This window comes from Phascolarctos cinereus, unplaced genomic scaffold (assembly GCF_003287225.1).
Source record: "Phascolarctos cinereus isolate Bilbo 61053 unplaced genomic scaffold, phaCin_HiC Scaffold_5;HRSCAF=322, whole genome shotgun sequence".
Classification (NCBI taxonomy): Eukaryota; Metazoa; Chordata; class Mammalia; order Diprotodontia; family Phascolarctidae; genus Phascolarctos; species Phascolarctos cinereus.
In genome coordinates, this window is record NW_027555958.1 from 42,210,285 (window position 1) to 42,232,087 (window position 21,803).

At 39.8% G+C, this 21,803-nt stretch overlaps 1 protein-coding gene across 1 annotated transcript; it reads left to right on the forward strand.

The window, feature by feature from the left end:
* Positions 1 to 1,046: 1,046 nt before the first annotated feature.
* On the forward strand, positions 1,047 to 9,415 carry LOC144457498 (uncharacterized). Its single transcript, XM_078154844.1, has 4 exons — positions 1,047 to 1,184; positions 5,663 to 6,886; positions 7,139 to 7,546; positions 8,051 to 9,415. The coding sequence occupies exons 1-4, from the start codon at positions 1,047 to 1,049 to the stop codon at positions 9,413 to 9,415; spliced, it is 3,135 nt and encodes a 1,044-aa protein (XP_078010970.1).
* The last annotated feature ends 12,388 nt before the right edge of the window (positions 9,416 to 21,803 follow it).

Sequence of the window (21,803 nt, forward strand, 5' to 3'; positions counted from 1 at the left end):
ATTCCGCTTTCATTTCTTCTTGCTAAATGTCCAAGAAAACTCCGGGGCTTATTCCTGATGGTGAGTGAAAAAGAGTGTTTTGGTTAAGTGTAGAAATGAGGCAGAGTCTAAGGCCTGATCCATGGCCATCTTCTGTGGATAATTTCCTCTTGGTGAGTTTCTGGATTTATCTACTTTCCCTGGCTTAAATACCCTATAAGATCTAAGTGGATAGTCAGTGGTCCAGGGCCTCTAGAGGAGACAGAGATTCTTCAGCACCTTGTGTACTGCAGCCACCTGAGGCTATGGTTAAGAAGACCAAAATTTCATTGGCTCTAGATTGAACCTGGATTAGAGATTGGGAAACTCAGCTTTCACTTTTGTTTTCACTGGCTTTCTGCTTTACCTTGGATAAGGCATTTAGTTTTCGTTAAAAGGGCTGCATCATACCTGTCCTCTTCTTCCTAACTGTATAAAGGAGAAGAAAAAAAGATGCAAAATGTTTTCACCATTCTTTGTATTGATGAGGGTTACTGATGGTGAAGAGTCTTTGGTTAATACCACATGAGGATCAGTTAAAAGGGCTAAGGTTGCTTAGCTTAGGGAAAAGACTGGGGAGGGACAGGGGTGAGATTAACTATAGGCTGTTTAAAAATATTAGAAGAGCTGTCACGTTTAAAAAAAAAGAAAATTAGACTTATTTTCTTTCATCCCAAAAGTAGAGCCTGAAGAAATGGGTAGAAATTGAAGAGGCAATTTTATACTTGATGAAAAGATAAACTTCCTAACAATTAGGGAATTCCAAATTAGAAATGGATTCCTCAAAAGGTAACAAGATTTCTTTGATTGGAGGTCTTCAAGGAAAGGCTGGATGACAACTTGTCAGATATGCTTTAAAGCAAACTCTCTTTCAGGTATGGGTTGGCCTAGATGGTCACTGAGGTCCCTTCCAACTCTGATATTCTATGATTGTATCATAAAAATATAAGACATTGGAAGGAAAGAAGAGGAATGACAGAAATGTTTATTTTTTTTTCTATTCAGGTTCACGTACACTTGCACAAGAGATGCCTAACCTCATACAGTGTGTTACCCAAGTCATCGACATTTTCTACCAATATGCCAAAGAGGAAGGGGACTGTGACAAACTAAGCAAAAAGGAACTGAAGAAACTTTTAGAAAAAGAGTTTCAGCCAATTATGAAGGTAAGAGATGCATGCCAATATCAAACGTCTACACAGTCATGTTTTAGGGACTTTGGGTTTTGGTTTTCTTTGGTGTTTTGGGAAGGGACTGTGATTTCACTGGCATAGAGCAGAGGTGCCAAGACCCACAGGCAGAGGCCACAGTGTCTAAGACTTTCCAGAACCAGATTCATATGCAATTGGAAAATATTTAACAAAATAAATAAAAACACAATGTAGAAAATATTAATTTGTCTTTTGCTAAGTCCATAAGTAGTTAGCAGGGATCTGTTTCTACTTGACAGTTTACTACCATTGATTTAAAGAACTCCTAGTGAGGAAACACCAGAGAAACCAATACAGGTCTGCACCTGCTTTGCAATTTATGGTCTTAGAAAGCCTCAGAGTTAGGGGTGAAGTTGTTTTCTTTTTTTCTTTTTTTTTTGTTCAATTTATTTACTTTTAGTTTTCAACATTCACTTCTACAAGATTTTGAGTTCCAAATTTTCACCCCAACTCAGCCCTCCCCCCAACACAAAATGGCATGCATTCTGAATATCCCTTACCCTAGTCTGCCCTCCCTTTTATCTCTCCCCCTCTTCTCTTATCCCCTTCCCCTTCTATTTTCCTGTAAGGCAGGATATGCTTCTGTACCCAATTTATTGTATTTCTTATTTCCCAGTTGCATGTGAAAATATATTTTTTTAAACATGTGTTTTTAAAACTTTGGGTTCCAAATTTTCTAACTTCTTCCCTCCCTATCCACCATCACTGAAAAGGCAAGCAACTCAATATAGGTTATATATGTGTGGTTGTGCAAAACATTTCCATAGCAGTCATGTTGTGAAAAACTAACTCTATTTCCCTTAATCCTATCCTGCCTTCCCCATTTATTCTATTCTTTCTTCTGACCCTGTCCCTCCTTGGAAGCATTTGCTTCTGATTACCCCCTTTCTCAATCTGCCCTCCTCTCTATCATTCCCCTGCTCTCTTGTCACCTTCTCCCCCTATTTTCCTGTAGGGTAAGGCAGATTTCCATACCGAATTGAGTGTGTATGCTATTTCTTCCTTAAGCCAAATCCTATGAGAACAGGATTCACTCATTCTCCCTCACCTTCCCCTGTTTTCCCTCCACTGTAAGAGCCTTTTCTTTTCTGCTTTTTTTTTGTGGGATAATTTGTCCCATTCTACCTCTCCTTTTTTCCATCTCCCAGTATAATCCTCTCTCACCTCTTAATTTTATTCTTCAGATAAGACTCCTTCATCTTCAATTCATCCTGAGCCCTCTATCTATATCTATCTATCTATCTATCTATCTATCTATCTACATACATATAATTTTTTCCCTCCAACTATGTTAATACTGACAAAGGTCTCATGAGTTATAAATGTCATTTTTCCATGCAGGAATGTAAACAGTTCAACCTTAGTAAGTCTCTTATGATTTCTCTTTCCTGTTTACCTCTTCATATTGCACTTGAGTCTTGTATTTGAAAGTCAAATTTTCTATTCAGCTCTGGTCTTTTCATCAAGAATGCTTGAAAGTCCTCTATTTGACTGAATGACCATTTTTCCCCCCTGAAGGATTATACTCAGTTTTGCTGGGTAGGTGATTCTTGCTTGTAATCCTATCTCTTTGACCCTCTGGAATATTATATTCCATGCCCTGAGGTCCCTTAATGTAGAAGTGGCTACAGCTTGTGTTATTCTGATTGTGTTTCCACAATACTTGAATTGTTTCTTTCTGACTGCTTGCAATATTTTCTCCTTGACCTGGGAACTCTGGAATTTGGCTACAATATTCCTAGGAGTTTTCCTTTGGGGATCTCTTTGAGGAGGAGATTGGTGGATTCTTTCAATTTCTATTTCACCCTCTGGTTCTAAAATATCAGGGTAATTTTTCTTGACAATTTCTTGAAGGATGATGTCTAGACTCCTTTTTTGATCATGGCTTTCAGATAGTCCAATAATTTTTAAGTTGTCTCTCCTGGATCTATTTTCCAAGTCTGTTGTTTTTCCAATGAGATATTTCATTTTGTTTCCTAATTTTTCATTCTTTTGGATTTGTTTTACAGTGTCTTGATTTCTCATAAAGTCACTACTTCTAATTGCTCTATTCTAATTTTTAAGGAAGTATTTTCTTCAGTAAGCTTTTGGACTTCCTTTTCCATTTGGCCGATTTTGCTTTTTAGGGCATTCTTCCCCTCATTGGCTTTTTGGACCTCTTTTGCCGTTTGGGTTAGGCTATTTTTTAAGGTGTTATTTTCTTCAGTATTTTTTTTGGGGGGGGTCTCCTTTAGCAAGCTGTTGACTTGTTTTTCATGATTTTCTTGCATCACTCTCATTTCTCTTCCCGGTTTTTCCTCTACTTCCCTTACTTGCTTCTCAAAATCCTTTTTGAGCTCTTCCAAGGCCTGCAACTGATTCATATTTTTCTTGGAGGCTTTGGATGTAGGAGCTTTGACTTTGTTGTCTTCTTCTGGTTGTATGTTTTTATCTTTGTTACCAAAAAAAAAAAGATTCTATTGTCTGACACTTCTTGCGAAGTTTGCTCATGATCCCAGTCAATTACTTGAGTTATAAACTCTTTGTTAAGGTAAAGGTGTGCTTCCAATGTGGAGAATGTACTGTTCCAAATTCGGGGGTTTCTGTTTTTAGAGATACTCCTAGGGACCTGTAAATTTTCAGTTCTTCCAAGGTGGTAAGATAAGGGGCGAGGTGTTTACTCATTTCCTGGTCTGTGCTCTGGTCTATAAGTGACCACAAGCTCTCTTTTCTGTCTTGGAACTATGTGGAAGATTTCCTCTCCAGAGCCACTACAAGCTCTACCATGCCAGTGCTCCTCCTCACCCCAGGACTGCCACCCAGAACTGTAACCCAGGTCCAAGCATGGGCAAAGCAAGAGATTCCTGCCTCAGCACTGGAAAAGAGATCTCTGCAATCCCTCTCTGATCAGCCACTCGATTCTCCCTCAGTCTGTGGGCTGGAAGCTCAGGAGGCAGCCACCGCCCCAGGGCAGTGCTCCAAGCTCAGTGCTCCCTGCTAGGGAAACTGGCTCTGAGACCTAGCTCCTCTCTCACAGAAGAAACAGACATTTCCCACTGACCTTCTAAGTTGTCTTTGGCTTTCCTGGGTTGAGAAGCCTGGAAGTGGCTACAGCTGCCCATGATTCAGTCCTCTGAGGCCTGCTCCAGGTTTTCTGCATCCTGCATGCCCACACTAAACTGTGCTCCACTCCCAGCCCGGTGAGATATGCCTTTTAGATCAACCATCCAGGTTAGCTTGGGCTGAAAATTTGTTTCATTCTGTCTTTTTGTGGGTTATGCTGCTTTAGAATTTATTTAGAGCCATTTTTATAGGTATTTGGAGGGGTTTGGGGGAGAGCTCAAGCACATCACTGTTTTAACTCTGCCATCTTGGCTTTGCCCCTGAAGCTATTTTCTTGATACACAACCTCAGGATCTGAAAAGCAACACACAAAAAATCCATATACCTGATAACCCATTTGTAAGTCCTCCAGATAGAATTCCCTGGAATTCTACCTGGAAGGAGTAAAGGATCAACAAATGTTTGTGTAACCGAATTAATAGAACTGGACCAAAATCAGTAGAATTTAATCAATGAACTTCTTATTAGACTAAAGAGAGTCAATGGTGGGGGGGAAAATGGGAAGAGGACAAAATTCATTTTCAGTGGCATGTAATATTCTCTCTGTGACAACTAGGTAGTGCAGTGGATAGAGTGCTGGTCCTGACATTAGGAAGACCTGAGTTCAAATCTATATACTTACTAGCTGTGTGACCCTGGGCAAGTCACTTAACCTCTGTTTGCCTCATTTCCTCAATTGTAAAATGGGGACAACGGGAGAAGACAAACCACTCCAGTGCCTTTGCCAAGAAAGCTCCACAGGAGTCACAATGACTCAACAACAACAAAATACTCTCTCTGTCCTTCTTCATTACATAATTTGAAACTCCTACCTCCAACTTAGGCATAGATATCCAGTGTCGTCACTATATCTCTGGTTCCTTCTAACGTTAATTAATTTGAACATTAATTTATACCAATAAGCTACCTGTCCCTAAAGAAGAAGTCTCTCCTAGAAAGAGCAATTATTACAGGCAGGGAGAAGTAAAAAGGAACATCCAAAGTTTGTATTCAATTACAAGAAGAACTCCTATTGATCAAGTCCAAAATACTCAATTACAGTTTGGTCAATTTAACACTTGATTCATTTTAATGAAAATGTAGCAACTACCTTACATTCACAATCATCTGCAGCTACTCATCTTCATCCCTAAGTAACCTCGCTGTGTATTGCTATTCTTTGAGAACCTTCTTTTTCTTCTTGGTCTCTACGGACATCAGTTGCACAATATTAGCCTGCATCAGCCTGGAGATATTCCTGGTTGGATCCCATCTAGGTGTAATAAGTACCCACATTTGCACAATGGATAAGATATTGATTTACTCTTCCTGTATTCTTTTCTCTGATACAGAAACCAAAAAATCCTCAAGTTGTGGAAGGTATCATGCATATCCTGGACCAAGACCATGACAATCAAGTGGACTTTGCTGAGTTTCTTCTAATGTTAGTCGATCTGGCTCTGTCTTTCAATAAATCTATCAGCAAAAAGTATTGTGAAGCATCAGGGTCAAAGCAAAAATTCCAAGATCACCATAACCAAGAAGAACAGAGTGAGACAGAGGAAGAAGAAGATGGTTCTGGTTCTGATCAATCAAACACAGAAGCAGAAGAACTTCAATACAGTTTTAGGCATTCACAGGAGAAAAAAAAGCATAGGCACCAATCATGGTCCAGCTCTCCTTGGAAGAGAAGGAGAAGTAGCTCAGCAAACTCAGAACACAGAGAAGACTCTAGGAAAAGACACCATAACTCAAGGAAGAATGAGAAAGAGAGAAATGGGCTCAGCTCAAGAAAGCAGGGGGGAAAGAGACACAAGCCAAGTACAAGTACTGATCATCATAGATCCAATGCAGATGGACAGTCATCCAGACGGGGAAGAAAGGGGTCTAGTTCAGATGGCCATCATGGGGAGAATGAGAATCAACAAACAGGCTCAACACACAGGAATTCAAAAATCAGTAAGTCAAAAAGGTCAAAGAAACAAGATAAGGGAATGATTGGTCACCACACATCAGGGAGTGAGTCTGAAAGGCAAGATGATGTTTCCAGACAGTCAACAAGAAGCAGGCAACAAAGACAAGGACAAAGTCATGGACAGTCAAGATCCAGCAAGGATGGGAAGCTGGATGACAGCCATAGCCATTCAAGTAACAGTGAAGACCAATCAAGAGACAGCCCTAGACACTCATCATCTAGTCACCATCAATCCTCATCCACTCATGGAAGACATAGATCAACTGCAAGAAGAAGTGAAGCAAGTGATAGTCAGGCAAGTGACAATGAAGGACAATCAAGAGGCCACTCTAGAGACTCAATTTCTGGACATAGATGGTCTTCATCTGCACACTCACGGTCCCATTCTAGTCCCAAAAGGGTTTCCAGTTGTGATCAATTCAGTGATAGTGAAGGTCAATCAGGAGACAGCTCTACACAGTCAAGATCTGGTCATCAACGATCTTCATCCACTCAGGACTCTAGTACAAGAGGAAGAAAGGGATCTACCTCCAGTCAGGCAAGTGATAGTGAAGGACAAACAAGAGACCATTCCAGAGATTCAGTCTCTCCTCATGGACAGGCTGCATCCACAGACTCAGAATCTAGTTCAAGCCAAAGACAGGGATCCAGTCATGGTTCATCCAGTCATAGTAAAAGGCAATCCACAGACAGCTCTAGACAGTCAGGATCTGGTCATCAACAATCCTCATCCAGTCAGGGACATCATGGCTCTAGGACAAGAGAAAGACAGGGATCCAGTTCTAGCCAGGTAAGTGACAATGGAGGACAAACAAGAGACCATTCCACAGATTCAGTCTCTCCTCATGGACAGGCTGCATCCACAGACTCAGAATCTAGTTCAAGCCAAAGACAGGGATCCAGTCATGGTTCATCCAGTCATAGTAAAAGGCAATTAGCAGACAGTTCTAGACAGTCAGGATCTGGTCATCAATATACTTCATCACAGGAAGGACAGTCTGGTTCAAGGACAAGAGGAAGTCAAAGATCCAGGCATGGACAGGTAGGAGATACATCTGGGCACTCAGGATCTGGTCACAGAGAACCTAGTGATACCAGGACATTGGTAAGACAGGGATTCAGTCATGGTTCATCCAGTCATACTAAAAGGCAATCAAGAGAGAGCTCTAGACAGTCAGAATCTGGTCATCAACAGTCCTCATCCAGTCAGGGACATCATGGCTCTAGGACAAGAGGAAGACAGGGATCCAGTTCTAGCCAGGTAAATGACAATGGAGGACAAACAAGAGACCATTCCACAGATTCAATCTCTCCTCATGGACAGGCTGCATCCACAGACTCAGAATCTAGTTCAAGCCAAAGACAGGGATCCAGTCATGGTTCATCCAGTCATAGTAAAAGGCAATCCACAGACAGCTCTAGACAGTCAGGATCTGGTCATCCACAATCCTCATCCAGTCAGGGACATCATGGCTCTAGGACAAGAGAAAGACAGGGATCCAGTTCTAGCCAGGTAAGTGACAATGGAGGACAAACAAGAGACCATTCCACAGATTCAATCTCTCCTCATGGACAGGCTGCATCCACAGACTCAGAATCTAGTTCAAGCCAAAGACAGGGATCCAGTCATGGTTCATCCAGTCATAGTAAAAGGCAATCCACAGACAGCTCTAGACAGTCAGGATCTGGTCATCAACAATCCTCATCCAGTCAGGGACATCATGGCTCTAGGACAAGAGAAAGACAGGGATCCAGTTCTAGCCAGGTAAGTGACAATGGAGGACAAACAAGAGACCATTCCACAGATTCAGTCTCTCCTCATGGACAGGCTGCATCCACAGACTCAGAATCTAGTTCAAGCCAAAGACAGGGATCCAGTCATGGTTCATCCAATCATAGTGAAGGGCAATCAGGAGACAGATACAGGCATTCAGGAATTGGTCATCAACAGTCCTCATCCAGTCAGGGACAACCTGAATCAAGGACAACAGGAAGACATCAATCCAGTGACAGCCATAGAGTCTCTGGTGCCTCTCAGGAGCATTCACTAAGTAATGGAACACTAAGATATGCCTCAAGTTACAGCTGGAAACACGGTAGCTATGGGAATACAGACTATGATTATGGACAGACTGGTTATGGGCACTCTGGAGATAGTAGGACCAACGGTAGGAATTCTAGTCCTCAGCAGCCAGATCAAATGACATTCATTAGGCATGGGCATTCATGGTTCAGACATGATTATCCTGATTTCAGCATGGGTACAGGAAGTCATGGGCACTCTGGGGCAAGCCATGAACAGTCAGGTAATAATACACATCATGTTGGATCCAGCACCATTAGAAAGCAGAGATCAAGCTCTGGCCATTTCAGTGACAAGGAAGGACAATCAAGTAGCAGACAATCAGTATCCTCTCCTAAACAGTCCAGGTTTGGTCATGGACAATCAATATCCAACCACAGACAATCAGGGTCCAGAACAAGTAGTACAGGAAGAAGGGTATCTGATCCTGGACAGTCAAGAGATAGCCAGACCAGAAGTCCAAGGAGACAAGGATCAAGTCATCACCAGTCAGGAGATGGTCCTACTGGGGGTAGAGGAAAGCCAGAATCCAGTCAGGGACAGTCAGGGACAAGCCACAGGCAGTCAGGTGACAGTCGGGATCACTCTGGGTCCCGAACAACTAGAAGACATGGATCTAGCCACAACCAATCAAGAGATAGCTCTAGACGGTCAGGATCTAGGCATGGACAGATAGGTCATGAGCAATACAGCGACAGATCCGGTCACTCAGAATCTGGCTATGATAAGGCAGAGTACAGGACACGCAATACACACAGATCTGATTCCAATCAATCTATTCATAGTTCTGGTCAGACAGGAATAAGAAAGCATGGGCATAGAAATCCATCAGGTACTAGAGTCATAGAGGGTACTAGCAAGGACAAGTCAGAGTACAACTCCAGTGTAACAGGGGAAAGTGGGAGACACAGACAAGATGTTGTTGGTCTTGGAGATCAAGAGGTAATTAATTTAAAGGAAAGAACTTACTCAGGCCCCTGCTACCCCTGTAACAGTACTCCCCTCTATGCTTACCTCCAAGAGCGAAGGAATTATTACTACCACTAAAATACAAGTAGAAGACCAAGTAACTGAAATATCAAGTGAAGAAAAAAAAGATTTAACTTAATTATTATTTGTGATATTTCTAGGAATAGGGTTTTTTGCTCTTTAAACAGAGAATTCTATTCCATCTTTTCTATTTGCTGTTGGGTTTTGGTTTCAAACTGAAGCTTCTACTTATCAGTGGTGGGTGTGTTTGTTTCTTGGTTAGAAATTGGTGAACAGAAGAAACTAATAAAATTAGGAGCTAACGGTGGGGCAGGATTTATTTGGAACAATATCAGAAATCAATTTGGGACCCTGGGGAATATACAGTTGATTTTTTCTGAATCTGAGAACTCAATTTTTGTAGCTTTTTGTGGTTTTTAATCAGCATGTGAAAGCTGATCACTCTTCTTCAAGGAGTTAAGTGTGAATATATTACTATGGACCTGGAAGCCAAAGTTGCTGTAGGCAGGGCTGCAGATCAGCATTTTATCTGCTTATCATGGTCACCAAATACTTATAACATCTTTGATAGTCAAACTGAAAATCTTCATGAGAAATTGGTGCTATGCCAATTTCTCTAGCCAATGGACAAGGAAGTTATCTTTGAAGAATGAAGACTAACCTATTTTTATCCAACAGAAATATCAGCACTAACTTGACCTTAAAATAAAGACACTCCCTCAGAAATTATTCTAGGTTGGAAAACAATGGAAAGAATATGACCTAGGGCTGCTCTATATTACACTTGTCTTTCCAATCAGAAGAATATCAACAAAAAAGGAGAAAAAAGAGATGTACATTAGTACTGTACGGCCTTTATTAATGGATTGATTCATTATAATAACCTTGAGATTATTGATATTCCCTGAAATCAGTAGATTTCATTAAAATATTGATTGATTGTAATAACCTTGAGATTATTGATATTCTCTCAAATCAGGTTTCATTAAAATTGAAAATAAACAAATAGTAATTAAATACTTGTTGAATGATATAAAAAAATAAGAGATGAACAATGAAAGTTATAAAAATCAGTTCAAAGGAGGAGAAATTATTCCTCTTTCCAAATGACATGATGATATACTTAGAAAACCAAAAGATTCAGCAAAGAAAAAAACAGAAATAATTAATAGCTTCAGTTAAGTAGTAGGATGAAAAATAAATCCATAAAAATCATCAGCATTCATATACATTATTAACAAAATTCAAGAAGAATCAGTAATAAGAGAAATTACACTCAAAATAAGCACAAAAGAGATAATATATCTATCAGTTTTATCTGCCAATACGTATGCAAGATTTATATAAACAAAATTCCTAAGACTCTTTTCACATAGAAAAGAAGATATAAATAGGTCAAGAGATAGTCAGTGTTCAAGATTGCGCTGCACCAAAGAAAAAATAATAAAAGTCATAATATTATCTAGATGAATTTTCAGGTTCAGTTCTATAGCAATAAATTTCCAAGGGGACACTTTGTAAAACTGGACCAAGCAATAATGAAATTTCATTACAAGCATTAAAAAATGGTCTAGGAACTCAAGGGAAATATTGGGGTAAATAAAGTAGGAAAGAAGAGGACAGAAAATTACCAGGCCTCAAACTGCCTTGGGAATTCCCATCACTTGTAGGCTTAATTTGGAGGTAGAATGCTTCCAAAAAGACTATGATATACAAATGGTACTTAATCACCAATAAATCATTTCTTATAAAAACAAAAAGAAGATGGGTGGGATTAGGCAGGATTGTGTCAAGATGGCTAAGTCGAGAGCAAGCCAGAAAGAAAATGTATTCCCACCATAGACGAGGACTGATCTTTCTATACATTTAGAAACTTGAGAGACAGAAGGGATAATAGGACAGGGGAGAAGAGACACAGTGCAAGATTACTCCACCAGGGATGGGGAACTTGTGGCCTTTGAGGTCACATGTGGCCTTCTAGTTTCTTTGGTGCAGCCTTTTGACTGAGTCCAAGTTTTACAGAACAAATCCTTTTATTTAGGAGATTTATTCTGTGAAGTTTGGATTCAGTCAAAGGGCCACACTTGAGGATCTAGAGGGCCACATGTGGCCTTGAGGCAGCAGGTTCCCCACTCCTGCATCTATACTCTGTAAGTTCATTTTATGGTAAGAATGAGGATAAAGCCCCTCCCCAATAACAACAGCTCACATTTCATAGAATTTAGATCCTGAAGCAAGCTTGGATATCATTCAATGACACTTCTTATCTGTTCCTATTTTACTTTGATGGACACAAGCAAGTGAGTATACTTTACCAGTGGCAATGAAATTAACACCATTAGAAGCCAAAATGGCAGAATAGCAGGAAGAAATGCAGTGGCATCCTCTCCCCATCCCCACCCACAGCTCCTCCAAATAGATACAGGAAATGCATCATATCCTGATAAGGAAATAAAAAAAAAAACAGTCACAGTGCATCATTTTTCTAGTCTAGGTCAGCATCAAGAGACAGAGAGGTCTGTGGATGCTGAGGAAGGGTCTGGGCAGGAGTACCTATTTTAGCACTCCAGAACCTAGGGACAGTTTGTGCAATGGAGCAAGAAGATCTCCCAGACCCATAACTGGGGCACTTCCATAAGAAGAGGTGCCAACCGACAGCTTTGATGCGCACTACCAGTTCTAGGTCATAGAACCAGGGTGGGCTGAGGAGGGGACCTGAACCTAGGGGGACCGGGATAAGCAGTGGTTGTACACCCTAGATTACGCACCAAGAAAGGAGCAAGTCCAGAAGCATGTAGTAACTGTGAGCAGTTCACAGAGCAGAGCAGAGTCACAGCCTGCTGTGTGTCACAGGGCAGAAATTCCAAACCGAAGAGAAGCCTGCAGTTCTGTCACTCAGAACCAGGACAACTTTCAGGCTAGCTAACAGGAGCAAGCAATCTGCTGCTGCTCAGACTCAAACCCAGGTCAGGAACTTTCAGAGCTCAGACCAGGGAGGCAATGATCAGGCTTTGCCACAAATCAGTCCACTTTGGGAGCACTGAAAGCTTGCAGGTGTCTAGCCTGAGCTATCCCTGAGATCCTGGAATGGTACAACATTCAACACCCAAGAAAGCAGCAAGAGGACCAACTAAGACCTTCCCACAGAAGTGTACAGAACCTGGCTCTAACATCAAGTCAAAAGCCAAGAAGTTGGCTTGAAGAATGAGCAAAGAAACAGGAAAAAAGAAAAGAAAAGAACTATTTGGTGACAGGGAAGTTCAAGACACAAACCCAGGGGAAAAGAATGACTCTGAAACAACTTCAATTAAAGCCTCAAAAAAAATACAACTTGGACACAAATTCAACTAGAATTCCTGGAAGAGGTAAAGCAATTGTTTTTGAAAGATTAAAAGTGTTTTCATAAATGAAGTGATAGTGATAGAGAAAAATATTGGAAAATAAATGAGAATTAAGGATCAAAGAATTGGAAATAAGAGCTTGGAATAAGATACAACGCTTTGTCCAAGCAACAAACTCCCTGAAAATTTGAATGGACCAAGTAGAAGCCAATGACTCCATGAAATATTAAAAACAAAGTCAACTAAAAAAAGATAGAAGAAAATATAAGATATATCATAGCAAAAACAACTGACTTAGAAAACACATTGAGATTATTGAGTTATTGGACTACCTGAAAGCCATGGCCACCCCCCCCCCAAAAAAGACCCTAGACATTATATGCCAAGAAATCTTAAAAGGAAACTGTCTAAGTCTCTTAGAACCAGAGGAAAATGTGAAAATAGAAAGAATCCACCAGTCAGTTCCTGAAATAAACTCCAAGTGAAAACTTCCAGGAACATCATAGTCAAGATCCAGAGCTTTCAGGTCAAAGAAAAAAATAATGCAAGTAGCCAGAAGGAAAGAATTCAAGTGCTGTGGAACCTTGGTCACAAAAGCACATAACTTAGCAGTCACAGCTATGAAGGAGCATAGAACTTCGAACACAATGTTCGAGCCACGAATAGCTTATTCAGCAAAACTGAATACAATCCGGGGGGCAGGGAAGGCAGAGGAATGAACTTTTAAGGAAATTAGGGTACATGCTACAGAGCAGCTAGATAGGCAATACAGTGGATAGAGCATTGGGTCTGGAGTTAGAAAGACCTGAATCAAATCTAGTCCCAGACACTTAACTAGCTGTATGAACCTGGGCAAGTCTCTTAACTGCTGTTAGCCTCAGTTTCCTGAATTGTAAATGAGGATCATAATAGCACCTACTTTCCAAGTTTGTTGTGAGGATCAAATGAGATATTATTTGTAAGACAGTACAGTGTCTGGTATGTAGTAGGCACTTAAGCATACTACTAAGCATGTCAAGCATGCTTCCTTCCTTTTAAGATTCTATTAATGTAAGTTTGCAGGTATCAATTATTAGTAATAAATGGGTCAAAACCTGAACATAAAATTTGAACATAAAACATTATGAATATATAACATTATGTTATATATCATCCTGCCCCCTATCTGTTCCAATACTCACTTTCATATTACTTTTTCCTTTAGCTCAGAAATTACAGGAAATCATTTGCAAAATCCTCCTAATTCTTCTGATTAACTCACTGGGCAATGTTTTAAATATTTGTAAGAGCTATTTTTTCGTTATTCTCAATATCTCATGTTGACATATCCCCTATTCTCCCTGCCTCATTTACTCTAGTCTCTTATAAAGAAGTTGCCCCTCACTTTACCAAGGCCAAATTTTCTACAGATGTCCTTGATACTATTCCCTCCCACATTTTCCAGAAGATTTCCCCTGCAAAACTCCTCGGTCTTATTTTCAACTTCTCTATCTCAATTTGTTGTTCTCTGCTGCCTACAAATAAGCTTGGCTCACCCATAAAAAAAAAAATTAAAACCTTATTAAATCCTACTCGGCAAGCTCTTCAAACTATTGTCCTATAATCTCTTCTCCCTTTATAGTCAAACTCAACTGAGCCAGTCTTCTCCAAAGTTACCAATGATTTCTGCTTCTTTCTTTTTTAAATTTTGAACTCAAATACAAAAAAAGAACATTTCAATATGCAGAACAGAACCAAAAAAAAAGAGATTGGTTATGAAACAGTAACACTTTTTTTTAATATGAATCTATTTATTTTTAGTTTTCAATATTCACTTCCACAAGTTTTTGAGTTCCAAATTTCTCACCCCTCCCCCACCCCAAGATGGCATGCATTCTGAATACCCCTTCCCCTGGTCTGCCTTCTCTTCTATCTCTCCCCCCTCCCTTCTCTTATCCCTTCCCCTTCTATTTTCCCGTAGAGCAGGATAGACTTTGAAACAGTTAACACTTTCAAAACTACCCTGCTGGTCTGCGCTTCCTTCTATTCTCTTCTGTGCACTTTAAAAGATGTTTCAGTGGCCTCTTTTTTTTTTTTGCAATAGTATTACTAACCTCCCTTCTCCATTTTTTTGAGGCAATGGGGTTAAAGGACTTGCCCAAGATTACACAGCTAGTAAGTGTCTGAGACAGGAATTGAACTCAAGTCCTTCTGATTCCAGGGCCACAAGCTCCTTTCCTCAACCCAAACCTCCTCACTACACAGACAATTAAAAGAACAAGAGAAAGAAAAAAAAACCTAACAAATATATGTAATAAAGCAAAACAAATCTACACAGTTATAGCCAAAAATGTTTGTTTTTCTGCACCTTGAGTCTATGGCTTCTCTGTCAGGAAGTGGGTAACATGTTTCGTCATAGGTGCTCTAGAGTCATGGTTGATCACTGAATTGATCAGAGTTCTTAAGTCTTTCCAAGTTGTTTTTCTTTGCAACATTGTTATCCCTCGTTATTTTTCTGGTTCTGTTCATTCTGCATCAGTTTATGCTAACCAAGATTTTCTATTGTCTCTTACTAATACTATAAAGAAAAAAAAACAGAATGAGCTTCATCTGATGTTCACAACACTCTTCTTTTCACACACCCCAAGTGTAAGAAATAACTAGTTGTAGTCCCTTCTTCCTTTCAACACTGATGCATTTCATGAAGCCACCCCTCTCTTTCCCTCCTTCAAACACTCAGAATAGAACTAAGCCACACCCAAGAGCTCTATTTTTTCTTATTTATGTTTTGAAGACACTAAGGTTCTTTAGACACACTTGTTACTTCTCCCTTTACTAGAATGGTACATTATATCTTCACGCAGCCTCTTCCAATTGCTCAAATAAGTTCACCTTTCCATGTTTCTCTTGACTCTTATCTTCGCTTGTCAGAAACACATGTCAGCTCTGGTCTTTTCATCAGAATATTTGAATGTCTCCTATTCCATTAAAGATCCATTTTCCCCTCCCCTAACCCCACTCAGTTGCATGATACTCAGTTTTCAAGGATAAGTTATTCTGAAGGTAAACTATTTTTAAAGACTTTATCTTTTGCCTTTTGAAATACTGTGTTTCAAGACCTTTCTTTTTCAGTAGAAACTGCAAGATCTTATGTGATTCTGACTGTGGTCACTTGGTTTATGAATTGCTTCTTTCGGGATGCTTGCAGTATTTTTTTTCTTTGATATGAAGTTCTGGGTTTTGGCTGTGGAATACACGGAGGTTTCTTTAAACAGATGACAGGATGGTGACATTCTTTCTATCTTCACTCTGCCCTCTGGTTCTAATAGGTATGATCAGTTTACATTCATAATCTCATGAAGTGTAAGGTCTAAGACTTTTAAAAATCATGGCTTTTGTGAAGTCCGCTGATTCTACTGATCGTATTTTCCGGGCCAGTTGCTTTTGATATCAGACACCTCGTATTTTCTTCTACTTGTTTTTAGTCTTTCGATTTTTTTCTAATGTTTCCTGCTATCTCGTGTAATCATTAATTTCTATTTGGTCTATTCCAGTTTTCAGGGAATTTGTTACTTCGGTAGAGCTTCACTTGCTATTCAAAGCCACTTATTCTTCTTTCAATTCTTTCCTCCAGCACTTGTTTCCTTTTTAATTTCTTATTTCATTTCTCCTAAGTATTCATATAATCCTTGTAGAAATGTATTTTTTCTTTTAAGTATTCTCTTAAAGTGGTGTTAGGCTTAGTCTCTCCTCCTTTGTGGAGAATCTCCAGAATCGCAATAATTTTTATACTAATTTGTGTCTTCCTTGGTTTAGACATCTCTCTAGAATTAGTTGCTGACTTGGGGCTTTGCGCCAGGGCTTGGCCTGGTGCCCTGCTGTAATTTTAGGTGGGGTAGTCAGTTCCTAGATTTCCTTACATGAATCTATAGATTAACAGAATCACAAAATTTTAGCTACAAGACACCTAGAAAGCCACCTAGTCTAACCCACACAAGAAATAAATTGCCATTATAAGATACCTGATAAATGGTTGTCAGTCGTCTGCTTGAAGATGAGGTTTGACCACAGTGAAGGGAGGAGGAACCATCACGTACACTTAGAAACTATTTTGTCCTTTCTGTAGCCCCAAAATGCATTAGCTCTTTTGTTTTTACTGACTCATATTGAGCTTACAAATCATGAAACCCCAAACTAGTTTTTGCAAATTGGTATCTAACCGTGCCTTCCCTATCCCCATATTTCTGAAACTAATTTTATAAGAGTTTCATTTATTCATATTGAATTTCACCTCGTTAGACTGCACCCATGGCTGTAGTCTTTAAAGATCTTTTTGGATCCTTAGCATCTCATTTAGTGTACAAGCTATCCACTTCCCCAACCTCCACCCCCAGTTTTGTGTCACCTGAAGATTTGATGAGCATGCCATCTATCCCTTTATCCAACTCATTGATTAAAAAAAAAAACATGCTAAACCTCATAGGGACAAACTTGTATCCCTACTACATTTCACTGGAGACCTCTTGACAATCTGATATTGAATCATTGACAGCTACTCTTTGAGTCCAGCTCTTTAGCCTGCTCTGAATTTGTCCAGTTGCGTTCTTGTCTACTCCAAACATCTCCATCTTTTCTGAAAGATACTATCAATATATTCAGTACAATGAATGGAAAGTGCTACCTTCTAGTACCATTTGCCCGGAAAGTCCAGCGAGCCCTTGAGAAGGAGAACTATAAGGAACATTCTAGCCCTGACCAATCATTTCAGCTGGTATGTACAAACTTCTAACCAAAATAAGCAGAAGTCTTCTATAGCAGCTGAAGTGGTATGGGAGAAGTATGTGCCTGTGCATGGTTTCCCTGCTAGGACCAATTCCGATTAAGATTATAATTTTGAGATCATATACTCCAAAAGGTGTTTGACTTAGCATGAACCAAAATATCTAGAACTATGCTTTGCCATCCTCATAGGCAGAGACTCATAGATAGAATCATCCTCATTGTGACCTCTACTTCTTTAATAACCTCTCCAGAGGTAAAGCAATTTGGCATGATGGTAAAATCTAAGTCATGGCTAATCCAGTGTATGGCTGAAGGAGACTGAAGATGGAAGTCATCAATGTTGAGGTCAAGGAATTGTAGAAGAAAAAGTCCTTGGAAGGATCATCAATGTGAATGCTGAAGTCTTCAAGAATAATGGCAAGAAGTTGATAGGTAGACAAACAAAGTAGAGAGAAAGTCTGTAAAACAGGCTCCAAAGTCATTAAGAAAGGCAGGAGGTATCCTGGAGGTTAGTAGCTAGCTCTAAGAATTTGGCATAATGAGTTGGCATAAACTTCAAAGGAGTTGAGGCACATGTTGAATGATTGTAGACGAGAAAAGGCCTGAACATAGCAAGAAGAAGCAAGGAGCAGGCCAACTCCTCCAGTGAGTCAGGAGTGGGCAGGGGAAAGGAAATCACAATCCAGATCCAAACAGGCCCAGTTTCTTATAAGAATGCTTCAATAATTCAAGGATCTATAATTCTGTCAGTATGGGGACACCTTTTGCTGACTCGGGTTACAATCTGCCTTAATTCATTAGGTGGCTTTGAGAGGTGATGGGGTTGCAAAATTCATTATCCTGCAATAAACCTGATTATGTGCCACTGTGAACTTAACCAGGATGGGCCACAAACAGTAGGCATCACTGGACCCATATCTAAACCTTTCTAGCTTGGGACAACCTGCCATAGGATACGCATAGCCTCAAAAAATTTAAGGGTATCTTCCTTCTACAATGATGCAATGGACTAATCCAGGGGTGAGGAACCCGCAGCCTCAAGGCCACATGTGGCCTTCTAGGTCCTCAAGTGAGACCCTTTGACTGAAGAAGTTTGGATTCCATCAAAGGGCCTTACTTGAGGACCTAGAGGGCCACATGTGGCTTCGTGGCCACAGGTTCCCCACCCCTGGACTAGGACTTTAATGGAGGATTCCTTAATGGCAGGCTTCCAAAGGTTTGGTTTGTTTTGGTTTGAAGTGATGATGCCAGAGAGAGAGATAGAGCCTGGACCCATGACTTCATTGATTCAAGGAACTCCCAGGTGAGGAAACTCCCTCTTCCAATGCAGGTCAGCACCTGCTCTGTAAGGTGTTGCCTAGAGTTGCCTAGAGCACTAAGAGGTTACATGATTTGCCCACATTCATACAGTCAATGTGGGTGGGAAGCAGGGATCAAACCCAGGTCTTTCTAGCTTTAACAACAGCTCTCTATCCACCATCATAATCTAAATTGCTGATGATGATAATATAATTGGTTTAATTCATATCATCTGAGTCACAGTTTTGTTTGGCTTTGTTTTTTTGTGATTTGCCTTTTCATATAAAAGCACATTTGAACAACTTTGAAACTCATTTCTAATGGAGACTATTACTTGCAATATTTACAGTTTTATTTTGCATTTACTGTGTTTTAGAACAATAAATTATGCAGCTCATTAATTATAACATGTATGGCAACTACTCACTTTTACAGAGTTTGAAAGAGAAGTTGAATAACTTGGCTAATGTCCTGGGAACAAGACCCAAAGCTTAAAACTTATATTCATTCATCATACTCTAAACATGGAGAAATGTAACACCCACAATCAGAAATTGTCACAATCAGAAAATTACTGGGGAAGTAAGCATTTGTCAAGCATCCCCCAGAGCACATGTGTATAGATAGAGCTGCATCTATATAAGAAGAAACATATGGATAGTATAATGGAGATGCAAATGAGAAACAGACAGACAGACACAGACACAGACACAGACATAGAGAGATAGAGACATAGAGAGAATGGAGACTGCTCAGACCAGAAGCCAACAGCAGAACAGGTGGTAGTTTGTATAAGGCAAAGACACCAATTCTCAAACAGACTGAAGAGAAGTTTGCATTGAAGGTTACTGCATCCAAAGAACACTCAGAAGGAACAAGATAGTGCCAGATATGGATAATGAAATGGTAGCGGGAATGAGATGAACTGAAGGAAGGAGGAAAATTTGGCATGATGGGGAAGCATGGAACTGAAGACCAGAACCAAGGAGTAATGTGGTACAGATCCAAAAGGTGGGCAAACAAACCTAAACCTTGTCCTTTGCTGATACAATAAGTCATGTAGTCTGTATAGGTCCAGAGGGAAAGATTGACTGCCTCTTTGGCAACCCTAATCTATTCAAAGTAGTACTATAAGTTAAAATGACTACATAGAGTCCTGCAGAAAGTTGGAGGTGGGTTGTTTTGGTTTTCTTTTTCTTTTTTGACTGTCTATAAGTTTGGGTATGGGTGATTTCCATTTTTTATCATATAAATAAGGCATTCTCTCTTTTAATCTTTTTTGTTGAGAAGCACTACAGTATAGGTAGGTGACAGAGAGCTAGCCTCCCAGTCCAGAAGCTTAAATACATGATTAACTACCATTGTCATCACACAGGCAAATTAAATCTTTTTTTGGGGGGGTGGTTGTTAGTTGTTTTTCTCTGTTATTTTTCTAGCATCTATAAGCAGCAAAATTTAAGTTTTCCATAGTAGCTCAGCTCTCAGAAAGATAGGAATTCCCAGATTTCCCTCAGTGACCAAATGGGTTCATCCTGGCTCCTCTTGTACCTTTCCTTTGCTTCCAAACCTGTCCCCAAGGCTGAAGCTTGGTCTTTTTTCCCCTTATGCTACCCAACTTTCCTGATATACACCTGATACACCCTAAGGATTCTTGAGACTTGAATCCAATTTGTACCATGCTCTTTACTTCATGCCTGGAATAAGTTGAGAGTCTCAAAGTAGTAGAATCCCTATCGCATTAAACTGGAGATGCTCACTTTAGGGAAATTACCACATTGAAAAAGGAAAGGGCATAGTGATAAGAAAAGTATATTGCCCGGGCAAAGGCTGGTGTCAAGGAGAGGGTGGGAAAAACAAAGTGAGAATGAACTCTGTAGCTCATCTGGGAGGCTTGTTGGAGGAGAAATAAATTCATTCTTGACCTAACGTTAGGGAAACCAAACAGTACTGGTTCCTCACAGTTATACATGAGGCAGAATGGAAGAGCAAGAGAGATTGCATCAGGGATGAAATAACATGCACTTCAAAGAAGAAAGAATGACTGAATTTTCAAAGCTAATCCCACTCACTATACCATGGGTTTTCCTTGTTTGAACTCTGTGATGATGGTATTTTTCTTTTTTAATGTCACCATACAGCACATGTATATGTGCTCTTCTGCTCCCTGGACCTCTAATTCTCTAGAGGGGGCGTGGGAGCAGACCAATGACTTCTTTCTCTTAGCCACCAGAGGGAACACTTGGGTTTCCATTTTCTCTTCTTTTCTGCTAATTCCTTTTCTCCTATCCTCTGACTGCCTCTCAATAGTAGTCTACTACAGCTTTGTAACACAACTTGTTCAACTCTTACTTGACTTTGGTTAATTCAAAATGATCTTTGCTAAGTAACTGTGAATTATAGGAATAAATATTGGAAGTTTTCTAGGTCAGCCATTTTAGACTTGAAGGAATTAAGTCCCAGAGAAAGCAAATAGTTAATCCAAGGTCAAAAACATACCAAGTGGCAGAGTTGACATTCAAACCCAGGTTTTCTGGCTCCAAATCACGTGTTTTTCTAATCCATTTTTGGTTGGACTACAGACTGGCACTTTTTTTTGTTTTTGGAGAGCAATATGGCACAAACTAAGAGTCACCAAACTAATCATTCCTTTAAACCTAGCAATTTCATTGCTAGAACTCTAACCTTAAAAAAAAAAAAAGGAAAAGGAAAAAAGTGCCCTCTCTGTATAAAAAATATTCACGGCTTCTCTATTTGTAATTGCAAAAAAAAAAAAATCAGAGAGTGACTGAATTAGTTGTAACATAAATTAACTGTGAAAAGCAACATGGCATGGTGGATAATGAGGATAAGTGATACAGTGCTTTAAGGTTTACAAATTAATTTATATACATATAGCAACTCATTTGATTCTTACAACAACCCTATCAGATAGATTATATTATTAACCTCATTTTAAAGAGGATGAAGCTGAGGCTGGCAGAGGTTAAGAGACTTTCCCAAGGCAACATAGCCAGAAATAATCCAAGATAGGATTTAATCTTAAA